Raw genomic sequence first — 26716 nt, forward strand, 5'->3', positions numbered from 1 at the left:
ACAAAAAAAAAGCCTTTTCTTTTAAAAGCATTTTTTTTTTTGCCTTTAAAAGAAAAAAAAGCCTCTGACGATCTGGCAACTCAGCTGGGATCGTCAGAGGAGCCTTTTAAAAGCATTTTTTCTACAACCTCTTTGGCTGAAGTGGTTGTAGAAAAAATGCTTTTAAAAGTTAAAAAAAAAGTTGGCCATGCCCACCTAGTCACATTAACACCCCCCCACACACACAGCAAGCCACGCCCACAGAACCGATAGTAACAAATTTTACATTACAGGGCCAACTCACCACTGGTCCTGACCCAGAAATCCTGTGCGGAGTAAACTGCATTATTTGTAACTCAGACCAGACCAGGCAGTTTTGCTACACACAACACTTAGCAAAATGAGCTCTCTGCTCTCCTCCAGCTTCCATTTATTGCAACTGAGTTTAAAGGGGGAGGGAGGAGAAATCCCTTTATCCTTGCCTTAAGTATCAGACTTAAATATCTTAAATATTTATAGAACTTAAATATCAAAAAGAACTAGGAAGATTGCAGATAAACAAGATAGCTTTACCAATATGCTATTTGCAAGATACAGAAAATCTTTAGGGGCGGTCTGGACAACTCACAACCCTGTAACACAAATAGCTTCCAGGCTCTGCTTTGCAAAGTCCAAAGCACACCCAGAGGCCGTTACAAACACTGGATGGCCTTTTACATACTTTAATAAACCAACCATCCTACAAATGAAAACATTCACTAGCAAAACCGTAGTAGTGCAAAAAAAAAAAAGTGTTCTTCCTTGAAAAGTGTGTCCAGGAGGCTTAATGTTCCTTATTTTGCACTTGAAATTAATTGGGATCGATTGGTCCTGGCCCCTGGTGGCATTGTTGCATCACCAACTGACCTTTTTTGGGCTCGTGGAGAATTAATTAATAATTTTAAAAGGGCCTAGAATAGAGTATTGTGCGAACACCGCCCTCCACCCCCCCCCCCCGAGAATGAAATATTTTGGGGAATATTAAAAGAGGCAGAATATTATATTTCCCCAAAGGACAAGTGGAGAAAAATCTTAACGAAGGCAGAAAGCAGCATCAGTCTTCCTCCCATAGGAAAACAGCTTCAAACTAAGAAGCTTGAAGAAGCTAAGAAGCTGTACACCGCCCTGAGTCCTCCGGGAGAAGGGTGGTATAAAAATCGAAATAAATAAATAAATAAATAAATAAATAAATAAATAAATAAATAAATAAATAAATAAATAAATAAATAAATAAATAAATAAGAGGCTGACTGATTTTAAAGAATTCAGATTTTGTATCCATTCAGAAAGACTGAGCCAATCTATTCATAAATAAAACACCTTCAGCCACAGATCCCCCAAGCTGATATAATTAAGAATTTACATTCCCCCCACCCACCCACATTCTAAGGACAGGACAGGACCTTTAGGACATAATAGGATTAACCCACCACAATTGAAATAGTAAAAGACACAAGGCTCGCTATATTGCACAACCACCTGGAGCATCTCAATCACAAAACCCCAGAACCCTATATAGATCCATCCATTCACTCAGCCATTTTGTCAGTCAGCCCAGAAACATGCTGCTGTTGCTAACATTTCTGGAACTGGACTGGATTTTTCTTCCAACAGTATCATGACCAGCTGGTTAAAAACATGAACGAAAGTAATCCTGTAGATTGTAAGACTGAATTGCAGCCCTTTTTGGAACCTTCTGGTGGTCACATCAAATATTGATTGGGTTTGGATTTTCTGTTCATTTACTTTTCATTGTGTTAATGGATAAAAATAAACTATTAACACATCTAACTAAGTTTGGTCCAGTTACTATGATTCAACCTTTAGGCATTTTTTTGGCCTGAATGATTGAGTCTTCACTGACATATAAACATTTCTATTTCTGAAAGCATTCTTAATTTACAGCATTTTTGCACAACTGCCTAACACTTTTGCACAGTGCTGTAGATGCCGATAGGACCATTCCGGTAGTTGGTTCCAATATTGCTGAGTTGGCATCATATAGAGAGCAGGGTGGATTTTTTGTTGTTTATACTTATTTTCAGCTTCACAAACCCAAAACCAAGAATTACATGGTAATTCTCTCAAACTGAGTTCTTCGTTGTTTCACACCCATAGACAACATCTTGCCGGACTGAAGACTCATCGACCTGCATCTACAATATACTCTGTGAACTATTAAGGAGGGACTGTCTTCACCCTCTTTCTCTTATACATGATATCTGGGCTAAGTTGCCTTTTATTCATCTGGAATGCAACCCCTCCTTCCTGGAAATCCATCCTTTCACTACATTTCATCACATCTAGCAGGGATGTCACAGGAGTTGACATTAATTAAAAGTTAATTTCAAGGATGGTGTGCTTACAAGTTTGATTAACACACATATTTCAAAGTTTTTCTTTTCAAATAGTGGGATTTTGCTGCCAAATTTCAGCAGTAGGATACGGAAAAGGCTCTCGGAAACCTGGAAATGGGCTGGGGTACACATAACCATAATCTCTGTTGAGCGAGGGTAGGCTGCCTTTCCAGAAATTTAAAATGCATTTGTTCTTCTTTTACTTTATTCAAATACAAATGAACTAGCAAGTCAGGCCATGTGACTCAGTGGTTTCTAAGATGTAGCTGAAGCCATAAGTCAGTGCTAACGACAGCACCAATTAATGGACTGTAGATTCTTTCTGACTCCATTAATATTCAGCTCAGACACGATAAAAGCTAAATCCACCAAGATATGCTGGCACATGATTCAAGATAGTCAGGCCATAAACTTTACCTCCTCTTTCCATCTTAAGAATATACCAGTCTTCAATTCAGAGGATGGGGTAAACAGAACTGCTCAAAAATAATGGTGCATTAATGAAAAGCGTCCTTCAGCTAAGAAGAAAAGTGGGTAGATAGTAGGGAAACATGAACCCAGAGTTAAAATTCATTCAGAGTTAGCTTTCTAACTCTCTCCTGTTTCAATTATTTTCTCTCGTTTGGAGATTTTACAATATGCATTAAAAGAAAAGAAAAAGAAACACTAACCTTGTGATTCATGTGTTCAACTTTAAGACATGCTGTATGTTAGTTAGCCCATTGTGAAGAAGATCAGTTGTTTTAAATGCAAGCACACATTTGTGGAACATCTATAGGAGTTCTTCTAATTTCATCAAATAGATTTTCATTCCTTTTTCTTTCTTTTCTTTAAGCAAACAAACAGTAGTAATGGGGAAGTATTAGGGATGGTTGGAGCTTTGGACCAAGTCTACAAAATGTGTTTCAGAGGGCCATTCTGTCATTCATTAATGAAGATGTCTATCAAAGAAGCTGATGTCATTATCTGGGTACAGAGAAGGAAGGAAGGAAGGAAGGAAGGAAGGAAGGAAGGAAGGAAGGAAGGAAGGAAGGAAGGAAGGATAATGAAGGAGTAATCCAATGTAACTAAATGAATTCTACATGTTGGATAAGAAATAGAGGACAAAAATAAATGTCTTTTCTTTTTTCATAACCATTAGTTCTGCTGTATATGGTAGCACACACAATTTATACCACACAGAGAGAGGTTTATCTACAGAGGAATTATTGAGTCTGTCATTTGCACCTCTATAACTGTCTGGTTCGGTTCTGCAACCCAACAAGAAAAACACAGACTTCAGAGGATAATTAGAACTGCAGAAAAAATAATTGCTACCAACCTGCCTTCCATTGAGGACCTGTATACTGCACGAATCAAGAAGAGGGCCGTGAAAATATTTGCAGATCCCTCGCATCCTGGACATAAACTGTTTCAACTCCTACCCTCAAAACGACGCTATAGAGCACTGCACACCAGAACAACTAGACACAAGAACAGTTTTTTCCTGAAGGCCATCACTCTGCTAAACAAATAATTCCCTCAACACTGTCAACTATTTACTGAATCTGCACTACTATTAATCATTTCATAGTTCCCATCACCAATCTCTTATGACTGTATGACTATAACTTGTTGCTGGCAATCCTTATGATTTATATTGATATATTGATCATCAATTGTGTTGTAAATGTTGTACCTTGATGAACGTATCTTTTCTTTATGTACACTGAGAGCATATGCACCAAGACAAATTCCTTGTGTCCAATCACACTTGGCCAATAAAAATTCTATTCTATTCTATTCAGAGAGAGGTTTATGGTAGGGTATCTCCAGCATTGGATTTAACTGGAGAAGACAATCCTTCATGAAGAAATCAAGGAAGGTGGGTACTGAGTGAGATTTATGCCGTGTTTCTATATATGTTGTTCTTGTTCTGTGCTATCCCGGGGAAGGATATTTAAATTCAGGTTTATCTTGCTCTGAATAAATATAGCGTATAGAGTGGCTGGTAATATATTTTCTTGGGAAGCAGAAGGTGACTTTCAAGTATCTCTTCAAAATCTAGAGCTTGTAGATGGGAATCTCTTGTCACAAGAATATTTCAATTCATAAACTGACATTTTAGTGATATTTCTTATTTGATGAATGACCCTCAGGGTTGCGGTTGGGTACACAGGAGGGCTCGGCATTGTGTGATAAGGTTCTCTTCTTCCACATTTTTTTCTCCTAGTGATGTTGTGGCAGATGTAATATTGAATAGAATGAGGTGTGACTTTTTCTATTCACAAGGTCGTGCTGCAGTAACCTCATTTTTATGTGCACTCCACAAAGCTGTGCTTGCTTCCGAAACTTTTTGGGAGATATGCTTCAGACCCTGGGCAAGTTCAATCACATCCCCTTGTCTGCTTTTCATTAAAGTAGCTCCACTTTTTCCAGGCTTAACAAAAGAAGAAGTTGTGACTGCTTTAAGAGGTACATTCATTGTTGTTGTTGTTTTAGTATCCTAGTATGATTTATGTTGATTGCTTATTTAGTATCCTATGACTATCACTGAGTGTTGTATCTCATGATACAATGTGGTGCAGGAGGCCAACTAGGCCACGCCCACCATGCCCACGCCCACCCAGGAACCGGGCAGAGAACCCCTTGCTAAAATTTTTGAAGCCCACCCCTGATTATAACCACTGCGTCATCACAACTTCTTTTGTTCATGGCCTTGGGTTATTTGTAAAAATAATGGTGGAATACAAATAAACGAAAAGACATTTTTTTTCAAAACAAAAAAATCGCTTATGAGTTGTGCTCTTTTGGGCAAAAGTTTATTGAATCTATAGTTCGTGTCCGGCTACACTGCATTTTTATAAAGAAGCAGGGGTCTGCCTTATCAATTCTTATTTAACAAAGTATCTGGGGAATTTTGATTTATTTCCTGTGTTACTGTTATCATCAGCCCAATATGAAGGTGGCCACGTTTTGCTGGGCTATTTGTAAAACCAGACATCTTTTGATTGCATCAATGATCTAGCTGTAAGCTATAGGGCTTCATTTTGTTTCATCTTCAGCTGTTAACTTGTGTGATTCTACTCAGTGACTGTAATAAAGTATTGAGACTCTCTATTGCTATGGGAGGTTTTATGGGGAAATATTCAAGACTGTCAAGTCTTAATAGGATAGGATAGGATGGGATGGGATGGGGGTGGGATAGGATAGGATAGGATAGGATAGGATTAGAGTAGAGAGTAGAGTAGAGTAGGATAGGATAGGATAGGATAGGATAGGATAGGATAGGATAGGATAGGATAGGATAGGATAGGATAGGATAGGATTTTTATTGGCCAAGTGTGAGTGGACACACAAGGAATTTGTCTTGGTGCATATGCTCTCGGTGTACATAAAAAAAAGATATGTTCGTCAAGAATTCTAAGGACTTAATGATAGTCATAGGGTACAAATAAGCAATCAGGAAACATTCACTATCAATATAAATCGTAAGGAATACAAGCAATAAAGTTACAGTCATACAGTCATAAGTGGAAGGGGATGGGTGGTGGGAACGATGAGAAGATTAATAGTAGTGCAGACTTAGTAAATGTTGAAGGAATTATTTGTTTAGCAGAGTGATGGCATTCGGGGGAAAACTGTTCTTGTGTCTAGTTGTTCTGGTGTGCAGTGCTCTATAGCATTGTTTTGAGGGTAGGAGTTAAAACAGTTTATGTCCAGGATGTAAGGAGTCTGTAAATATTTTCACAGCCCTCTTTTTGTCTCGTGCAGTATACAGGTCCTCAATGGAAGGCAGGTTGGTAGCCATTGTTTTTTCTGCTATTCTAATTATCCTCTGAAGTCTATGTCTGTCTTATTGGGTTGCAGAACCGAACCAGACAGTTATAGAGGTGCAGATGACATATACATACATACATATGTACATACTCTATTTTTAAAGAAGGTAGACTGGTGCACTCCCAAGTTTTGTATACTTTATTATTTTTATTACTTATTATTGTTGGCCATGCCCATTCAGTCACCTGACCACCAAACCATGCCCACCAATTAAGCCACGCCCAAAGAACGGTAGGGAAAATTTTTAGATTTCACCCTGCACTAAATAAACAGTTGTGAGTCAAGGACTAACTGTATTAAAAATCAAGTTTAAAAAGCAGGACGTTTATATTTTAAAAAGGTGATATCTTCAAGCCCTCCAGTGTTTCCCATTGGGTTAAGCCTGGCTTTGATTAAAAAAACAAAAAAACAAAATTAATCTGTTGGGCACAGAAGAAATGCACTTGCCTTGAGATTTAACGTTTTATCTTTGGCATGTTTAGAGGGGGTATGCACTGAAATTTGCATTCTTGTCATCTGGCCAGCTAGAGATGGCAGATTTTGCACATTCTCCTGCTGCTGTATAGCTCTTCTAAGAATTAGGATTTTCAAAAAACAGATTTTTTTTTAAAAAAAGGGCGATAACTGCTATTTATCTGTAATAGGGTTGAATATCTAACGACAAAAAAAAAAAATCTATATTTGTCCTCCAAGCGAGAAGCAAATGTCTTACATGAAATAGGCAGAACATGCTGGGATTTAGCTATATTAAAACATATTAATCAGCTTGATCGTGCTTTAATGCTGATGGTGGCCAAGCCAAATCAATTCAGTTAGCTTTATAAGCACAGCTGCTATTTGTTGTCTAAATTTCAAGAGGGAAATTCAGCCAAATCTTCCAGGGCACAGAATTTTCAAGCCTAAAAGTCTACTAGATAGGACTAACGTCTCCATATTTACCATCTAGACCTCTGATAGTGGTTCAAATCAGGATTACCTTGATTTGCTGAGAAAGCAGATCCAAACAATTAGGAAGAAGTTATCCTTCAAGTAGATCCTTTAAATTATCCTTTAAGTAAATCCTTCAACCATTAAAGTCTAACCTAAGAGCATGTTTCCCCATTAAATCTAAAACATCCTAAATGAACAGTAGTACTACTACTACAGCAGTAGTAATAGTGGTGCGGTGCCCTAGAGGTGGAGCTCTCGCCTCACAATAAGGAGGCTGTGAGTTCGATCCTAGGTAGAGGCAGATATTTCTCTCTCCTGGGCACAATGAGAATATATCTGCTGAACAAAACTCCGCATTGGCGACAGGAAGGGCATCCGGCCATTAAACACTGCTAGCTCCATTCAGTTGCCCGGACTCCACCCCGCAAGGGATTATGGGGTCGTTAAAAGAAGATGATGATTGTGCTGCAGCAGCCAAAAAAGCCAATGCAGTCCTAGACTGCATCAACAGAGGGATAGATCATGATCTCAAGAAATTATACTACTGCTCTATGTTGTACAAGTGAGGCCACCTGGAATATTGCATCCAGTTCTGGCCATCAAGATACAAAAATGGGGCCAGAGGCCTACAAGGAGGACAGGGAAGAGCAGAGAAAGATGATAAGAGATCTACTATGTATGATGAATGGTTAAGGGAACTACCTAGATATGCCTAGCCTAATGCATAGAAGGATTATGGGTAACATGATAACCGTCTTCCAGCCCTTGAAGGGCTGTCACAGAGAAGTGGGGGGGACAACTTATTTTCCAAAGCACCTGTGAGTAGGACAAGAAGCAATGGGTGAAAGCTCATTCAACAGAGAGCCAATCTGGAACTAAGGAGAATTTTTCTGACAGTAATTAATTGATAGAATAGCTTGCATCCTGGAGTTGGGAGTGTTCCATCGCTGGAAGTCTTCAAGAAAAGATTGTCCAGGATGGAATAAGGTCTTCTGTGGGCAGGAGGTTGAACTAGAAGACCTCTGAGCAGTGGCGAAATCCACTTACCTTTGCTACCAGTTTGGGAATGGGAGCGCGCTATGCACACGTTCGCAATGCGCGCGTCTCTTCTGCACATGCGCAGAACAAGTACAAGAACAAGTACAAGCTTGATGGACATTACCTTACAGATGACCCCCACCCTGTTAAAGACCTTGGAGTTTTCATATCAAATGACCTAAATGCCAAAGCCCACTGCAACTACATAGCAAAAAAGGCTCTAAGAGTTGTAAACCTAATTTTACGCAGCTTCTTTTCCCAAAACTCTACACTACTAACCAGAGCATACAAAACATTTGCTAGACCTATTCTTGAATACAGCTCACCTGTCTGGAACCCATACCACATCTCTGACATTAATACGATTGAACACGTCCAGAAATATTTTACAAGAAGAGTTCTCCGCTCCTCTGAAAACAACAAAATACCTTGTACCAGCAGACTTGAAATCCTGGGATTAGAAAACTTAGAACTCCGCCGACTCCGACAAGACCTGTGTTTAACACACAGAATCATCTATTGCAATGTCCTTCCTGTTGAAGACTCCTTCAGCTTCAATTGCAATAATACAAGAGCAAACAATAGATTCAAACTTAATATTAACCGCTTCAATTTTGATTGCAGAAAATATGACTTCTGTAACAGCGTTGTTAACACTTGGAACGCACTACCTGACTCTGTGGTCTCTTTTCAAAATCCCAATAACTTCAACCAAAAACTGTCTACTATTGACCTCACCCCATTCCTAAGAGGACTATAAGGGGTGTGCATAAGAGCACAAAAGTGCCTACCGTTCCTTTCCTATTGTTCCCTTTCATTATATCAAATTAATATAGTTGTTGCATACTTTTGCTTATATATATGTTTATATGATGTGTTGTTGTTTTATGTTGATGTTTGTGTATACTATTGTGACTAAATAAATAAATAAATAAATAAATAAATAACCTTCTGCGCATGTGCAGATGGTAAAAACAGGGACATAATGATATCCTGGAGGGTAGGCAGAGCCTCCACCCAGCAGCACGACCGGTTCGGTGAGCCAGATAGAACCAGGGGGGGATTTCATCGCTGTCCCTGAGATCCTTTCCAGCTCTATGATTCTATGATACTGTGATTATTGAAGATATTGAAGAACCATGCTTATCAAAATATGATCTGAATATAGGCTTTTTTCCTAATTTGGGGCAAACCGCTTCCACTGTTTTTTTAAACCTCCTTTACGGGTGGAATGTTCGCTCAAGATTTTCTGGATCAAAATCTTTTGGAATCAATTTTCACAATCCAAAGAACTAGTCATTTACATGTATTATTTGCTGTTTTCTCTCTGCAGAGACACTGAAGAGAGTGAACTTTACCAAACCCTGAATAATGAACTGTAAGTGTAAACAGTCAAGAGATAAAAGCAACACTTTGTTTTTTTGTCTGAAGTGTAATACAGCATTGGAGTGACTGACTGCAGGGCATGGAAGATTCAGCTTTTCCAAGAGAAAAGAAACTTTTTTCTGGAAAAACTGGAAAAGCGAAAACGTAACTATAGATGAAAATGTAATAAAGAAAATACTAGGCTGCACCGAAATGGACAGGTTTACAATGAGAATTAAGAACAAAGAGGAATCAGAATATTATTTAACATGGGACTTATTTTATAAATGGATAGAAAACAGAAGCAGAAGTTAGTAAATTTACAATTAAGAATGATTAATAGAATAGAGTTAAATGTAGATATGTAGGTCTTGGCGTATTCGGGTCTTTTCCCATGGAAGGTTGAGAGTATCTTGGTGATGTTTCGACGAGGTCTTACTCGTCATCTTCAGGCTGGTGCTTACGGCTTCGTGCTTGTGCGAGCAAAGCATGGTCGGGGCTGCCATCTTTCTATAAATACTGGTGGGGTGGTGGGGAGTGTTGCTGTAAGCGGGTTGGCTGGCTGTGTGGTTGCATCTTGATTGGTAGGTGGAGTTTTGCTCGCACAAGCACGAAGCTGTAAGCACCAGCCTGAAGATGAAGAGTGAGAGCTCATCAGAACATCACCAAGATACTCTCAACCTTACACGGGAAAAGACCCGAATACGCCAAGACCTAAATACCTATACCCATGAAAACCTACAAAAATAAATGTACATATAGATATATATAACCATAACATTATCAGCAATATTATTATTACTATTATTATTATTGGATTGTATTTGATTATAGATTAAATTGTATAGAATGACCAGGAGAGGAGAGCATATTGTATATAAAATGAAAATAATGGCTATAATTAAGATAGATAATATTATCTGTATCCAAAAGAGATTTGATATGGACAGTACACTGTCGTTGCAGAAATGGAAATGTGATGCCTAATAAAAGAAAATTTACAATAAAAAATAATATATATAAAAAAGAAACTTTTTTCTGGGAAGGAAGGAATATCCCAGGGGTCAGCAGTATAACCCTCATCAAGACAGGTAATCCTCGATTTACAACTATTTCTTTAGTGGCTGTTCGAAGTTACAGCAGCACTGAAAAAAAGTGACCTATGATCATTTTTTACACTAATGTTGCAACTTCCCTGTGGTCATGTGATCAAAAGATGATTTTCATCATTGTTGTGCTCTATTTCTGTAGAGATGTAGTTATTTCTTATATATAGTGCAACCCCACCTCCTCTTTTATTTGGTCTATTTCTTTTAAATAATTTATATCCCTCTAGCTGTATGTTCCATTTGTCAGTTTCATCCCACCAAGTTTCCGTAATGGAAACAATATCATATCTGCCCTCATTTACTTGAATTTCTAATTCACCCTGTTTATTCCTCATACTAATGCACAGAGTATGAGGAATAAACAGGGTGAATTAGAAATTCAAGTAAATGAGGGCAGATATGATATTGTTTCCATTACGGAAACTTGGTGGGATGAAACTGACAAATGGAACATACAGCTAGAGGGATATAAATTATTTAAAAGAAATAGACCAAATAAAAGAGGAGGTGGGGTTGCACTATATATAAGAAATAACTACATCTCTACAGAAATAGAGCACAACAATGATGAAAATCATCTTGAATGTATTTGGGTGAAAAACGATATTGCCATAGGTCTATACTATAGGCCACCCAACCAAACAGAAGAAGTAGATGAACTTTTTGCTAGTCAGCTAACTAAGGTATGTAGGAAGCACATCACAGTAGTAATGGGGGATTTTAACTACCCTGACATCAACTGGGAAACAAACTCTGCACCAAGTGGAAGATCCAACAGGTTCCTAACAAACCTAGCAGACAACTTTGTTTCCCAAAAAATAGAGAAGGCGACAAGGGGATCAGCCATACTGGACTTAATTCTCACTAACAGAGATGAAATGATAGAAGGTGTTGAAGCTACAGGAACCTTGGGGGCAAGTGACCACGCAATATTGGTCATTAAGCAAATACAAGTAGTAGAACAAAGTCAAACTAGAGTCTTGGACTTTAAGAGAGCTAATTTCAATAAACTTAGAGAGAGCTTGAGAAGGATTCAATGGATAAGAATCCTCAGGGGGAAAACGACTCAAGAAGCTTGGGAAATTTTGAAAAGTGAGATTATAAAAGCACAGTCTAACACAATACCAATGAAGAAGAAAAATAATAGATCTCAAAAGAAACCAGCATGGATGCATAAAGAACTATCTGACAAATTGAAAGACAAAAGGACAAATATAAAAAGTGGAAAGAGGGCAAATAACTAAGGCAGACTATCAGCAACAGCCCGAGCCTGTAAAGATGAAGTGAGGAAAGCTAAGGCTCACAATGAACAAAGGCTAGCGACAAAAGTAAAAAATAACAAAAAAAGCTTCTTCCAACATGTTAAAAACAAGAAAAAAGTCAAGGAAACAATTGGCCCATTGCTGGGAGAAAGTGGCAAGAAGATGACAAGCAACAGGGAGAAAGCAGATCTACTTAACTCATATTTTGCATCTGTCTTTACACAAAAGGAAAAACAATCCAACCTATCAAAACAGCACTACAAAAACAGATTAGAAACACAAGTTAAAATAGGGAAGAAAATGGTAAGTGAACACCTGTCTACCCTAGACGAGTTCAAATCACCAGGACCGGATGGATTACACCCCAAGGTTCTGAAGGAACTGGCAGGCGTGATCTCAGAACCACTGAACTATATCTTTCAAAGATCCTGGAGCACAGGGGAGCTGCCAGAGGACTGGAAAAGAGCTGATGTAGTTCCCATCTTCAAAAAAGGAAAAAAAACAGATCCAGGAAACTACAGACCTATCAGCCTGACCTCAATACCGGGGAAGATTCTGGAAAAGATAATCAAGCAATGAATCACCGAACACCTAGAAGCAAACAAAGTAATAACCAAAAGCCAACATGGGTTTGTCAAAAACAGATCATGCCAGACTAATCTTATCGCATTCTTTGACAAAATGACAAAATTAGTAGACCAGAGGAATGCTGTCGATATAATTTACTTGGACTTCAGTAAAGCATTTGATAAAGTAGACCATAACCTACTACTAGATAAAGTAGAAAAATGTGGATTAGACAGCACCACCACCAGATGGATTCGTAACTGGCTGACCAACTGCACTCAACGTGTAGTCCTCAACGGAACTATATCCACATGGAGGGAAGTATGCAGTGGAGTACCCCAAGGCTCTGTTTTAGGCCCAGTACTCTTCACCATCTTCATCAATGACTTGGACGAGGGGATAGATGGGGAACTCATCAAATTTGCAGATGACACCAAGCTGGCAGGAATAGCCAACACTCCAGAAGATAGGCTCAAGTTACAGAAAGATCTTGACAGACTTGAACATTGGGCGCTATCTAACAAAATGAAATTCAACAGTGAAAAAAGTAAGGTTCTACATTTAGGCCAAAAAAACAAAATGCACCGGTACCGTATATGTGGTACCTTGCTCAATAGTAGTACCTGTGAGAGGGATCTTGGAGTCCTAGTGGATAACCATTTAGATATGAGCCAGCAGTGTGCAGCAGCTGCGAAAAAAGCCAACACAGTTCTGGGCTGCATAAACAGAGGGATAAAATCAAGATCACGTGAAGTGTTAGTACCACTTTATAATGCCTGACAGTTAGAACAATTAATAAGTGGAACGACTTGCCTTCGGGAGTTGTGAATGCTCCAACACTGGAAATTTTTAAGAAAATGTTGGATAACCATCTGACTGAGATGGTGTAGGGTTTCCTGCCTGGGCAGGGGGTTGGACTAGAAGGCCTCCAAGGTCCCTTCCGACTCTGTTGTTATGTTAAAATTTGGACACTTGGCAACTGGCATATATTCATAGCAATAGCAACAGCACTTAAACTTATATACCGCTCCATATTGCTTTACAGCCCTCTCTAAGCAGTTTACAGAGTCAACCTATTGCCCCCAACAATCTGGTTCCACATTTTACTGACCTCGGAAGGATGGAAGGCTGAGTCAACCTTGAGCCGATCAAGATTGAACTTTTGGCAGTTGGCAGAGTTGGCCTTGCAATGCTGCATTCTAACCACTGCGCCACCATGGCTTGTATGATGGTTGCAGTATCCCTCGGTCATGTAAATTGTGCCCCTCTGACAAGCATAGTCAGTTGAGTTAGTAAGTGAACTAATAACTCTGTTATTAACAACTGCAATATTCACTTAACAACTGGAGCAAGAAAAATGGGGCAAAAGTCCCTTAACAACTGTCTTGTTTAGCAACAATACTTTGGGCAAAGTTGTGATCGTAAGTCAAGGACTACTTGTACTTCCCCATGACACTCACATTAAAATTAAATGTATTTTTACAATATTAAAAATAATTAGCCCTTAGCAAGTAATGCTTGGATCTCATGACGTGCTAAGGTTAAATTAGTAAAATCTCATAAAATGCAAGGATCATATGTTATTTTTAGTGACTGGTTGCCAACCCCTGGTATATCCTATCATATAAACTGATGCAATGTTTATGCCTCTTTAACTGCTATGGTTGCCTTGCTATAATTTGTGCTTTTTTAAAAAGAACCTGTATGATTTTCTATCGAAAATCTCTATTCGTCTCCCAGAATTACGATCCAAAAATAACTTGGGCGGTCAAGTTATGCCAAAATTAATATCAAATCTCATCCACCCAATCTTCATAAATGGATATTTGTATATAGGCAAACTGTGCTTGCCTATGGGAAGTCCTACCTGTGTGGCATCTATTTATAAAGAAAGCTACTGTTTGTAAATTACACTTGCAAAATAATCGCAAACGTTATTTTTGGATTGTCCATCTTTAAGGAATCCATAATAAGTTGATAATAGGTTGTTTTGAATGGTCCTTGGTGCTCTCTGAGCATGGTTGTTTTCTTGCAGATATTTCATTACCCAAACCTCATGTTATAACTTGCATTGGAAGGAAAATCCGTCTGGTTCAGTGTTTTGGCCTGCCAGCGGTCAGCAGAGCTGGCAGCAGATTCAGACAGTGAGGAGGTTGGGGAGGAACATGGGCCAGTAGAAGACTGGAGAAGGCTCAGACTAGGGGTCTGAGTCAGAGGCAGAGAGGGGGCCAAGGCCATCTGGTAGTTCTTTGCTACCTCTGGAATCTCCAGAGTCTGACATCAGCGAGGCAGAAGAACAGCGGGAGCCTGTTCCCAGTGTGTGCATGCGCAGAGCTGCCAGAAGACAGGAACAATTAAGAAAACAGGGTCGACTTGGGAGTAAGGCTTGGAGATGATTGGCCCCTTCCATAAGACATAAAAGAGAAGTGAAAGGGAAGTGAGCTTTTGCAGGAAGCAATTAGTTCATCTGATCGGTAAAAGCTTTGGGAAAGTTCTGGCTCTCTGTGCTAAGTTTGGCCTTGCTCTGCATGTGGCAATTAGTTCTCTGGCAGCAATCCAAGGGAGATAAGGTAGGTGTTTGTAAACAATTCCCTGAAAGACTATTTGAGAAGCCTTTTGGACTGGGAATGACAATAATTCACAGCCATATGAATAAAAGTGGTTTGCCAGGACTAAGATTGTACTGTATATTTGCTAAGGAAGCCTAGGTCAGAACATTCAGTTCCAAGCTGGGAGAAAGACGCTGGAAATAAAATGGAGTCTGGAGACTGATTGGAAAGATTGTTTCTTGGTAAACAGAACCTCCAGGGTTTGTGGTTCTGGGGCAGCTGACAAAATGGAGTTTAGAGTGGGTGGGTGTTTATATGATTCCTATGGGTCATATAGGGGTCATGGCTGGCTCTATAGGCAAAAGGGGAAATGCAAATCCTAGGTGTTTGTCTGAGCTAATTTTGTCAACCTTTTGTTTGTTGCTTATCTGAGTTTCTGTCTTGACCCAGTCTTTCTGAATGGATTACTAAATCTGCATTTCTAAAAGCTGGCCTCCTCAGTTTCTGCTTGAGGCAGGGATACTGGGGCTGGTTTCTGCTTCCCTTAAGGTTTTTTTTTTCCATTTCTCCTTTAGGGGAAATATTCTATCCTACTTTTTTGTTGTTCTTGTTAGTTGCGAAGTTGTGTCCGACCCATCGCGACCCCATGGACAACTTTCCTCCAGGTCTTCCTGTCCTCTACCATCCCCTGGAGACCATTTAAGCTCACACCAACTGCTTCAGTGACTCCATCCAGCCACCTCATTCTCTGCCTTCCCTTTCTTCTTTTGCCCTCAATCATTCCCAGCATCAGGCTCTTCTCCAGTGAGTCCTTCCTTCTCGTTTAGTGGCCAAAGTATTTCAGTTTCATCTCAATTCCTGGCAAATAGATAGGGAAGAAATCCTATCCTTCGGGAGAAGGGCAGTATAAAAATTAAATTATTATTATTATTATTATTATTATTATTATTATTATTATTATTATTATTATTATTATTATTATTATTATTATTATTATTAAATGGAGGTAGTACCAGATTTTATTTTCCTGGGCTCCAAGATCACCTCACTTGGGGACTACAGCCAAGAAATTAAAAGACGCTTGCTCCAAGGGAAGAAAGCTATGGCAAATCTAGACAGCATTTTAAAAAGCAGAGACATCACCCTGCCAACAAAAGTGCATATAGTCAAGGCTATGGTTTTCCCAGTTGCAATGTATGGTGGTGAAATTTGGACCGTAAGGAAGGCTGAGCGCCAAAGAATTGAGGCCTTTGAACTCTGGTGCTGGAGAAGATTCCTGCAAGTCCCTTGGACTGCAAGGCGGTCAAACCGGTCAGTCCTAGAGGAGATCAACCCTGACTGCTCTTTAGAAGGCCAGATCCTGCCTTTTTTAATATCCCCCCCCCAAAATATTTTATTCTTCGGGGGGGGGCTTCCCACACTTGTTTGGGTAGTGAAACATCTGCAAGGAAACAACCAAGTTCAGAGAGCACCAAGGATCCCCCATTTCAACTCTGAGCTACTAATATTCTCTTTTATGGGCAGCTGCTGTTTTATAGGCTGAAGCCTGTTGAAGGCAGTATCTGGGAGCGGTGTAAAAGGCCAATTAACCCTCTACAATTCTGGCAGCGATGTGATAACTTTATTGGCTTGATGGAAATAGGTTTAAGAAAGTTGCTTAAGAATGCATGGGGATTCTTATCTCTTATGACTTTGCTGGCCTTGCCTGTTGTAAATTTGTAGGGAAGAAAAGACTGGGAAAAGGGAAGTAATTCAGCAGTTCTCTTATCTGATCTAGCTTTGCTTGGGATAGGATTTCCAAAGAAGTCAGAGAACAGGCCTTTGCATAACAAGCAGGGTACTTAACTTAATTAGCCCGTTAGATTGATTAGCAAACTTGAACTTGCAAGCAGCTGAACAAGCAAACAAAGGAAAGGAAAGCTAAACAAAACACCTACCTCTAAGTCCACTTAGAGAGCCATATAAATGATCAAAGTATTTTTGCTTTAAATAAATCTTTTGAAGGTATCCAATTAAGGAAGCCGTTGATATTTGCAGTCCAAGTTTGCTTCTGCTCCCCATTCCCTCACCCACTTCTCGCTATTCTGTTACCTAGTCACATCATCACCTATACATTCTTTTCAGAAATCTGTATGAAAACATTTATGTGTTGTTGTTTTTTAATTTAAAATACACTGGGGACTTCTTCGTATGGTTTTTTTTTTTTTAGGGTGGAAAATTCTATTACGTGATTTGAAAAGGTGAATGCGGAAGGACAATTGCCTCTTGATTTAATGTATAATATTAGGAAATGCAAGTTAAGGGTATTAAATGCAATGTCTCCCTCTTTGAAAAGAGCCAAGTCCAAAAAGAGCCAAATCCAAAGAGCCAAGGTTATAGTTCTTAATTGAAGTCCCCTTTTCATTATGCTGACAAAGGAACCTGGAAATTTTAGAATCGTCAACCATGGCTGTCACGTGGCATCAAAGCAGAGCAGCTGTTTTAGGAAGCAAAGATGTTTCTCTATATTGCATTTATGGTACAGGTAGTACTCAACTTAAAATAGCACTTAGCGATAACACTTAAACTTATATACTGCTTCATGGTGCTTTAGAATAGAATAGAATAGAATTTTTATATTGGCCAAGTGTGATTGGACACACAAGGAATTTGTCTTGGTGCATATGCTCTCAGTGTACATAAAAGAAAAGATATGTTCATCAAGGTACAACATTTACAACACAATTGATGGTCAATATATCAATATAAATCATAAGGATTGCCAGCAACATAGTTACAGTCATACAGCCATAAGTGGAAAGAGATGGGTGATGGGAACGATGAGAAGATTAATAGTAGTGCAGATTCAGTAAATAGTTTGACAGTGTTGAGGGAATTATTTGTTTAGCAGAGTGATGGCCTTCGGGAAAAAACTGTTCTTGTGTCTAGTTGTTCGGTGTGCAGTGCTCTATAGTGTCATTTTGAGGGTAGGAGTTGAAACAGTTTATGTCCTGGATGTGAGGGATCTGTAAATATTTTCACGGCCCGCTTCTTGATTCGTGCAGTATACAGGTCCTCAATGGAAGGCAGGTTGGTAGCAATTATTTTTTCTGCAGTTCTAATTATCTTCTGAAGTCTGTGTCTTTCTTGTTGGGTTGCAGAACCAAACCAGATAGTTATAGAGGTGCAGATGACAGACTCAATAATTCCTCTGTAGAACTGAATCAGCAGCTCCTTGGGCAGTTTGAGCTTACTGAGTTGGCGCAGAAAGAAAATTCTTTGTTGTCCTTTTTTGATGTTGTTTTTGATGTTAGCTGTCCATTTTACAGCCCTCTCTAAGCGGTTTACAGAGTCAGCATATGGCCCCCCAACAATCCTCATTTTATCAGCCTTGGAAGGATGTTAACTTTGAACTCATCAGGATCAAACTGTTGGCAGTTGGCAGAATTAGCTTGCAATGCTGCATTCTAACCACTGCGCCACTACAAATGTTTAGTGAACATTTGCAGTTACAACAAGACTGAAAAAAGTGACTTATGACCATTTTTTCACACTGAAGTTCATTGCAGCATCCCCATGGTCACATGATCAAAATTCAGATGCTTGGCCGCTGACTCATATTTATGACGATTGCAGTGTCCTGGGGTCATGGGATACATTTTTGTGACCTCCTGACAAGCAGATTCAATGGGGAGGCCAGATTCCGTTAAAAACCGTGTTACTAATTTAGCAACTGCAGTCATTCACTTAACAACTCTGGCAAGAAAGGTGGTAAAATGGAGAAAAGTCACTTAACAACTGTTTTGCTTTAAGCTCAATTGTGGTTGCAAGTTGAGGACTACCAGTATATGCACAAACAATTTATTCTGCTCTGTTAAGTCTTGTAAAGTTTTAACATTATTTGAAGCCGTACGGGTCTGGATGGGGAGAAACAGGCTCAAGCTTAATCCCTCCAAGACGGAGTGGCTGTGGATGCCGGCACCCCGGCTGCAGCTGACTGTTGGAGGCGAGTTATTGGCCCCAAAGGATAGGGTGCTCAACTTAGGTGTCCTCCTGGATGAATGGCTGTCGTTTGAAGATCATTTGACGGCCGTCTCCAGGAGGGCCTTCCACCAGGTTCGCCTGGTTCGGCAGTTGCGCCCCTTCCTTGATCGGGATGCCTTGTGCACACTCATGCGCTCGTTACCTTTCGCTTGGATTATTGTAATGCTCTCTACATGGGGCTCCCCTTGAGGTGCACTCGGAGGCTTCAGTTAGTCCAGAATGCAGCTGCGCGGGATAGAGAGCTTGCTGCTGCAGAACACCGCCCCTGTGCAGACTGCACTGGCTACCTGTGGCCTTTCGGGTGCACTTTAAGGTTTTGGTCACTACCTTTAAAGCGCTCTATGGCTTAGGGCCTGGGTACTTACGGGACCGCCTGCTGTTACCGCATGCCTCCCACCGACCCGTACGCTCTCACAGAGAGGGACTTCTCAGGGTGCCGTCCGCCAAGCAATGTCGGCTGGCGGCCCCCAGTGGGAGGTCCTCCTCTGTGGGGTTCTACACTCTGGAACGAGCTTCCCCCGGGTTTACGCCAAATACCTGACCTTCGGACTTTCCGCCGCGAACTGAAGACACATCTTTTCATTCGCGCGGGGCTGGCTTAAATTTTATTGATTTTAAATTTTCTATTATTAATTTTTAAGGGGTTTTAGTTTTATATATTTTAAAGTTTTTTAGGCCAATTATAAAATAAGTTTTTTAATTTGTATTTTAATTGTATATTGTATTGTCTGTTTTTACTTTTGGCTGTACACCGCCCTGAGTCCTTCGGGAGAAGGGCGGTATAAAAATCGAATAAATAATAATAATAATAATAATAATAATAATTTATTTGTCCACCAAGCCTTTGGCTAAAGTTGGCTGCTCTATCTTTTGCTGCTTTTACTTCTTGGGGTCCTATCCTGTGTCAAATTGTTTTCATGTGTTGGAATTTCATGCATTTTTTATGCCTTTCTCTGCTTTGGACTTTTTAAAAAATTGATGAAAAAGAAGTATTTTGTTTTATGAAGAAATGAATGTACTTTCTTCAAACTTTCATATGAAAGATCTTTAAGAAGGGAAAGAGCCATTAATGAGATTTCACCAGTCAGATAAATGGCAGCTGAATCAGGGGGGAAAAACCATGAGGTTGTGGTTTGGGTATCTTTTTTTGGAGGAAATTCCCAAATTCCTGAAGTCACAGACTTGAATCACTGATAATCATGCCAACTTTAAGACCTGTGGACTTCAACTCCCAGAATTCCTCAGCCAGCAAAGCTGGCTGAGGAATTCTGGGAGTTAAAGTCCACAAGTCTTAAAGTTGCCAAGGTTGGAGACCCTGATTTAGAGATTTTTTTTAAAAAATGACACAAAGGTTAACTTCTGAGATGGATACATATTGCTTCACCGCAATGCTCAATCTGATTATTTTTGCATGATTATCTTTCTCTGTCTTATAACTGTGCTTTTCCTTATCTATTTGGCACAAGGCTTGCAGAAAAAAACTCAGCTCTGCTCAGGAAAGTGCTATGATTTAAGTGACTTTAAAATGTAAAAGTGCATATGCTGCACTTTTATCTGGAACATAAAATTGTTCAGAAATGTAGAAGTAGTTGTAAATTTGGGACAGCAAGGGTTGGGGGGGGCAGAGGAGAAATTTAGTTGGGTGTTTTCACATCTGGGCCCGACCGCCATTAATCTTAGATTTTAAGATGGCCTATCGCCCCACTCCTGTTTACAAAACAGTCCTTTTCAGCAGTTGCAAGAAGAGTTCTACATCCTTTTGAACCCTGATTCAGATGTCTTTGAGGATACCTATAAACCTCTCAAAGGGATGCAGTGGATCAGTGGCTAAGACACGGAGCTTGTTGATTGAAAGGTCGGCAGTTCAGCGGTTCAAAACCCTAGTGCTGCATAATGGGGTGAGCTCCCGTTTCTTCTCCCAGCTTCTGCCAACCTAGCAATTCAAAAGCACATAAAAAAAGCAAGTAGAAAAATGTGGACCACCTTTGGTGGGAAGGTAACAACGTTCCATGCACCTTTGGTGTTTAGTCATGCCGGCCACATGACCATGGAGACGTCTTTGGACAGCGCTGGCTCTTTGGCTTTGAAATAGAGGTGAGCACTGCCCCCTAGAGTCGGGAACGACTAGCACATATGTGCGAGGGGGAATTTTTACCCTTATAAACCTCTCAAGAGCCCTCAACAACTTCTTGGAAGAAATATCCTTTTGGGTTCCAAGGGAGGGAGAAAGACACTGGAAATATGGTGGCTGATTGGAAAGGTGGTTTTTAATGGTGAACAGAACCATATGGTTTGAGGTCCTGGGAAAAAAGCCACATAATAATTAATAATAACAATAACAGAGTTGGAAGGAACCTTGGAGGTCTTCTAGTCCAATCCCCTGCCCAGGCAGGAAACCCTAGACCACTTCAGACAAATGGTTATCCAACATCTTCTTAAAAATTTCCAGTATTGGAGCATTCAAAAGTTCTGCAGGCAAGTTGTTCCACTCATTAATCGTTCTGACTGTCAGGAAATTTCTCCTTAGTTCTAAGTTGCTTCTTTCCTTGATCAGTTTCCATCCATTGCTTCTTGTTCTGCTCTCAGGGGCTTTGGAGAATAGTTTGACTCCCTCTTCTTTGTGGCAACCCCTAAGATATTGGAACACTGCTATCATCTCTCCCCTAGTCCTTCTTTTCTTTAAACTAGACATTCCCAGTTCCTGCAACCGTTCTTCCTATGTTTTAGCCTCCAGTCCCCTACTCATCTTTGTTGGTCTTCTCTGCACTCTTTCTAGAGTCTCCACATCTTTTTTACATCGTGGTGACCTTAATGGTCCATTGACAAAGGTGTGTGGGGTGGGGCTGAGTTTCTGCCTCCCTTTTAGGGAAAATATTCTGCCCTTTTAATATTTCCTAAAATATCTCATTTTCCTAGGAGAGGGGTGGGTGTTAACTTCCTACAAACTCTTAGAGAGCTAACAACCAGATGACTGCAAAGAATATAAACCATTCAATTTCCCAGTCAGAACTGAAGAAGCTTCTAGGATGAGAAGTAAAACCTTTTCAAGGGAAAAAAAAAACCAAGTTTCCTTTTGGAAAAACACTTTTGAGTATTGCACCAGGGTTGACACATGGTTGAATTATGGATGAACAACCTGGCCCACAGGAGCCATCATCCTCTGCAGAGCCATGGGCAGCCCCATTCTCTTTTCTCAATGACCCCAGTGCCATGTAGGGCAGGCCAATAAGTACCAGTAATCTGTTACCAAAAGCCAGTCAGCACCCAAATCTTGGCCTGATTTGCCCACCAGTCTGCAATAGATCACTGGGAGGAAGGAGCAAAACTTGCGGTCTCCTTCTTCTACCCAATGACCTTACTCAAGATTGCAAGAGGGTGTTGGAAGAAATTCCATCTGGGTTCAGTTCCAAGTGGGGGAAAAAAACACTGGAAACATGGAGACTGTTTGAAAAGATGGTTTAATGGCGGACAGGATCACATGGTTTGAGTTCCTGAACAGAAAAGAGCCGAGATGCTGAGCATGTCTTGGTTTTATGCCCTCTCTGAGCTTTGAACTTCCTGGGGCACAGGAAGAGTATCCTGATTGGTTGTCAAACTCCCAGCGGGTGGCGGGTCTTAGCTAGCCTTGCTGGCTGATGTAATCTTCCCAGGTGCCATGTGGGAAATTTCTATTGCTAGATGGGTCCTATTGTGTTGCAGATGATGGTCCATTAGCAAAGGTGGGGGGGGCAGGAAGATGGGAGCTGCTTTGTCTTTAAAACATGTTTTTCCATTTCTCATCCCGGGAAATATATGTTTCCTTTTTAATATTTCCTAAAATATTTCATTCTTCTAGGAGAGAGGTGGGTGCTAACTTCCTACAGGGGAGTGGGACAAATATTTGTGAAAATTTGCATTTTCCCAAAGGAAAGCAACTGGGTGCATAGAATGTTGACCTTGATGTCCCAAATGATCAACTAGTAGGACTTTAAAAGGATTCAAAGGTTCCTGAAAGAAAAAAGGGTTATTTTAAGTATCCATTAAGATTAAAGAGTGAATTGCTTGAAGCAAGCAAGCCTGACGGATATTGAACTCTTTTAATTCATGAATAGCAAAGAGGATGCCTAAACCGGCTCTAATTCCTGCCTCTCTGACTACTTTGAAACTCGTCCTGTTTAAGGCTTGTGAAATGCTCCCCAAATCTTTTATGAATGTTAAGGGCTGCAGATTTATGAAGTATCCTTCATTGGCAGTCTGTATTAATCTGCCCTATAACTCTGCAGCCTGTTTTAGCTTGCACTGTAAGGGGAGCCAAGGTGGCATGACCTATTATATCCAGAACTTGCTCATCCATGGGCCAATGGTTTCCAGCTCTCATTTCACAGTGCCTGATGCCTTGGGAGCAGATGTCTGTTGCCAATGAAGCTGAACTGAAATTTCCACCTACCGCTAAGTTAAGTCAGCACAGCTGCCAGGAGCTCTTTTATATTCCTATTTTTCCAGGTTTGTTTAGGTGTTGTTTAGAAGAGTCCTCCACTCCTCTGCTCGCAATAAAATACCTTATGCCACCAGACTCCAAATGTTGGGCGTAGACAACTTAGAACTAGGCAGACTTCAGTCTGCCCTAAGCATAGTACATAAAATTATCTACCACAGTGTCTTACCTGTCAATGACTACTTCAGCTTCAACCGCAACAATACATGAGCAAATAACAGATACAAGCTCAAGGTAAAATGCTCCAAACTCGATTGCAGAAAATATGACTTCCGTAACAGAGCAGTCAATGGCTGGAATGCACTACCTGACTCTGTGGTTTTTTTCCCAAACCCCCAAAACTTTAACCTTAGACTATCTACTGTTGACCTCACCCCATTCCTAAGACGTCTGTAAGGGGCGTGCATAAGAGCACCTGCGTGCCTACCGTCCCTGTCCTAATGTTCCTTTTTACTTACTCTTTTCATGTATCCAAATCATGTTTATACTTTTACCTGTTGTCTTATATATGACTGATAAAAATAAATAAATAAAAAATAAAAATAAAATTGTGAAGTCAAGGCCGGGTGTAAAATAGACTGAAAGCAGCAAACCAAAAGGAGGGTCATTTGTATCCTAAAAGGGAGGCAGAAATTCACACACGCCCATCTTTGTCAATGGGCCATTAAGGCCTGGGCCAGTCTATTCTACCTAACAAAGATCTACCACCTTCAAGACCCTTCATTACATCATCACCTAGCAAGGCTCAACCAAGCCTGGGACATAGACAGCCTACAAAGTTATCCCTGCATGGCCCCATGGGAGTCTGACAACCAATCAGAATACAAGCTCAAATTCAAAGCCCAACAGAAAGCATAAAACCCAGGCACTCTCAGCATCTCTGCCCTTTTCTGCTCAGGAGCTCAAGCCATGTGGTCCTGTTCATCAATAAGTCTTCTTTCCAAGCAATTCCCATGAATCCAGTGTTTTTTTCCCCACCTGGAACTGAACCCAGAAGGATATTTTTTCCAACATACATTCAGAGGATGTTCAGTTTCAACTTTCTCATATTTTAAAGGTTAACCTTCAGTTGAAACCAAAACTTTTCCTCCTGGGATGGACAGATAAAAGAGTTCGAAAAAGAGCCATGGAGCACTGTTTTTGTATATGACAACTGCAGTGAGATTATTGTTTGCACAAAAATGGAAAGATTTGGCAATGCCTTCAGTAGAAGAATGGTTGGTGAAGACGACAGAACTTGCTGAAATGGCTAAATTGACTTGTTTGAGTAGAGAAAATGCAATCTCTGCATTTATTAGTGATTGGAAACCCCTTATGAACTTTTTGCATCCAAAAAAAAAAAAAAATGAACTCATGATTTATAGTTTTGATAAATAGACCAGATAGATTATAGAAAGAAGAGAGTCATAATGTAACTTGAGAGAGAGAAGATAAAATATAATTATACTTATAAAATATGTGAAGATCAGAAACCAATGTCAGGGTTTCAAGTAACACCCCCTAACAGAAATAAAACTCCAAGGCAAGCAACAGTTCCATTTTATTAGAGATGTCATATTGGCACATCTGGGAAAACCCGAATCTGAAAGGCCCCCAGGTTTTTCCCACCCAAAGGAAAGTTCAAGTCCCTGCACCCACATGTCCATCACATGGCCCAATCAGGTCACCATCCCAACTAGAGTTGTTTCCCAGTCACACCTCTTCAGGTACAGGCTGAACGTCCTTGACTCCCAGGAAAAGAATGTTGTTATGGCTATACATTTCACCCTGTCTCCATCCCCCTCCCATTTCTAACAGCAGGCCTATCCACCAAGTGTGGCAGCCCTGAAGATCCAAAGTAAAAGATGGCCTCTATGGCTGACAACCACTTTGTATCTTTCTTTATATTCTAGTTTACATTTACTTTTTCTTTTGGCACTTTAGCGCTCCATCTCTCTCCCTCTCTCTCTCCCTCTCTCTCTCTCTCATTCTCTCTCTCTCTCTCCCTCTCCCTCCCTCCCTCCCTCCTTCCCTCCTTTTCTCTTTCTTCTTTTTCATTCTATTTGTAGCAATTCTTACCACTGTTAAAACTTTCAATAAAAATATATTAAAAGGAGAAATTTAAACTGGACCATATTTGAATATGGGAACTGGGAAGTCTTTTATGTATTTCTTAAGCTGAAAACCAACCAGGTGACCAAGTAGTTGCCAAGATGAAATAGAATATTCTTTTTCACCTAAGGTGTGTGTGTGTTTGTGTGTGTGTGTGTGTGTGTATCAGTTGTTTGGGACGCAGCCTGTGAGACATCCTTGCTCCATCTCTTGATGGAATCGTGAGCTACAAATCTATATTTATTTGCAATATTTATCAGAGAGAAAATGTACCTTTTACTTTATTTTACCCTGTTTCCCCGAAAAGAAGACTTCCCCGAATAATAAGCCCAATTGGGTTTTTGAGCACATGCGCTAAAATAAGCCCTCCCCGAAAATAAGCCCTCCCCAAAAATATTTATGCACATGCGCAGCCAGTCCCCTCCATTTCCTGGGGTTAGGGTTAGGGAGGCAGAGATGGAAATAAGGTAAGCTGGCAAGAGGAGCCCCATCTTGTTCCACGTGCCCCAGAATAATAAGATCTCCCCCCAAAATAAGGCCAAACACTTATTTTGGGGTTCAAAAAAATATAAGACAGGGTCTTATTTTCAGGAAAACATGGTATTTGTGTGCATACGCTCCCAGATTCAGTTTTTGACATATTTAGTTTTAAATACAATGAGGGGGAGGAAGGGGCTTACTGAAAACGGGCCATTTAATCATTGCCAATTTGAATAGATCATCAATCAGTATACTATCCAGGTCTGTGTCTTAGAACATAGAATATGTTATGTCCTCCTTGCCTCCATCCGAACGATGGCTTAATTAGCAGGCTCTTATCAGCTCTGGCAGCAAAAGAGCCAGCTTCTGCCAAGAGTCTTCGTTGGCTGCCAAGACGCTGGTGAGTCACAACCTTCAGCTCTAGTCAATCCGTGGATTTGCCTGATACAAAGAGACACACCAGCTCTTGCTGCCTTTTATATCCTGTGGGGTGTGGCTCCATGACTCAACACTTCCTAGGCCTGCCCCTCCCCTGCTTCTGTTGTTCTCCTCTCTCCTGCCTAGGAAACCTGGGATTGAGCCAAGCCTGATTGCTGTCAGCTGGGTCTCCAGGCGTGGCCTGGGGGGAGGGAAG

The 26716-nt window shown here is 40.3% G+C and overlaps 1 protein-coding gene across 1 annotated transcript in view; it reads left to right on the forward strand.

The window, feature by feature from the left end:
- The window catches only part of LOC131200942 (calcium-activated potassium channel subunit beta-2-like), a 590719-nt gene that overhangs the window by 199063 nt on the left and 364940 nt on the right, over window positions 1-26716 (forward strand). Inside the window, exon 2 of the mRNA XM_058188380.1 lies at window positions 9496-9540. Coding sequence (XP_058044363.1) covers window positions 9496-9540 — 45 coding nt within the window. The remainder of the gene's footprint in view (window positions 1-9495; window positions 9541-26716) is intronic.

This window comes from Ahaetulla prasina, chromosome 6, assembly GCF_028640845.1.
Source record: "Ahaetulla prasina isolate Xishuangbanna chromosome 6, ASM2864084v1, whole genome shotgun sequence".
NCBI classification, from domain to species: domain Eukaryota; kingdom Metazoa; phylum Chordata; class Lepidosauria; order Squamata; family Colubridae; genus Ahaetulla; species Ahaetulla prasina.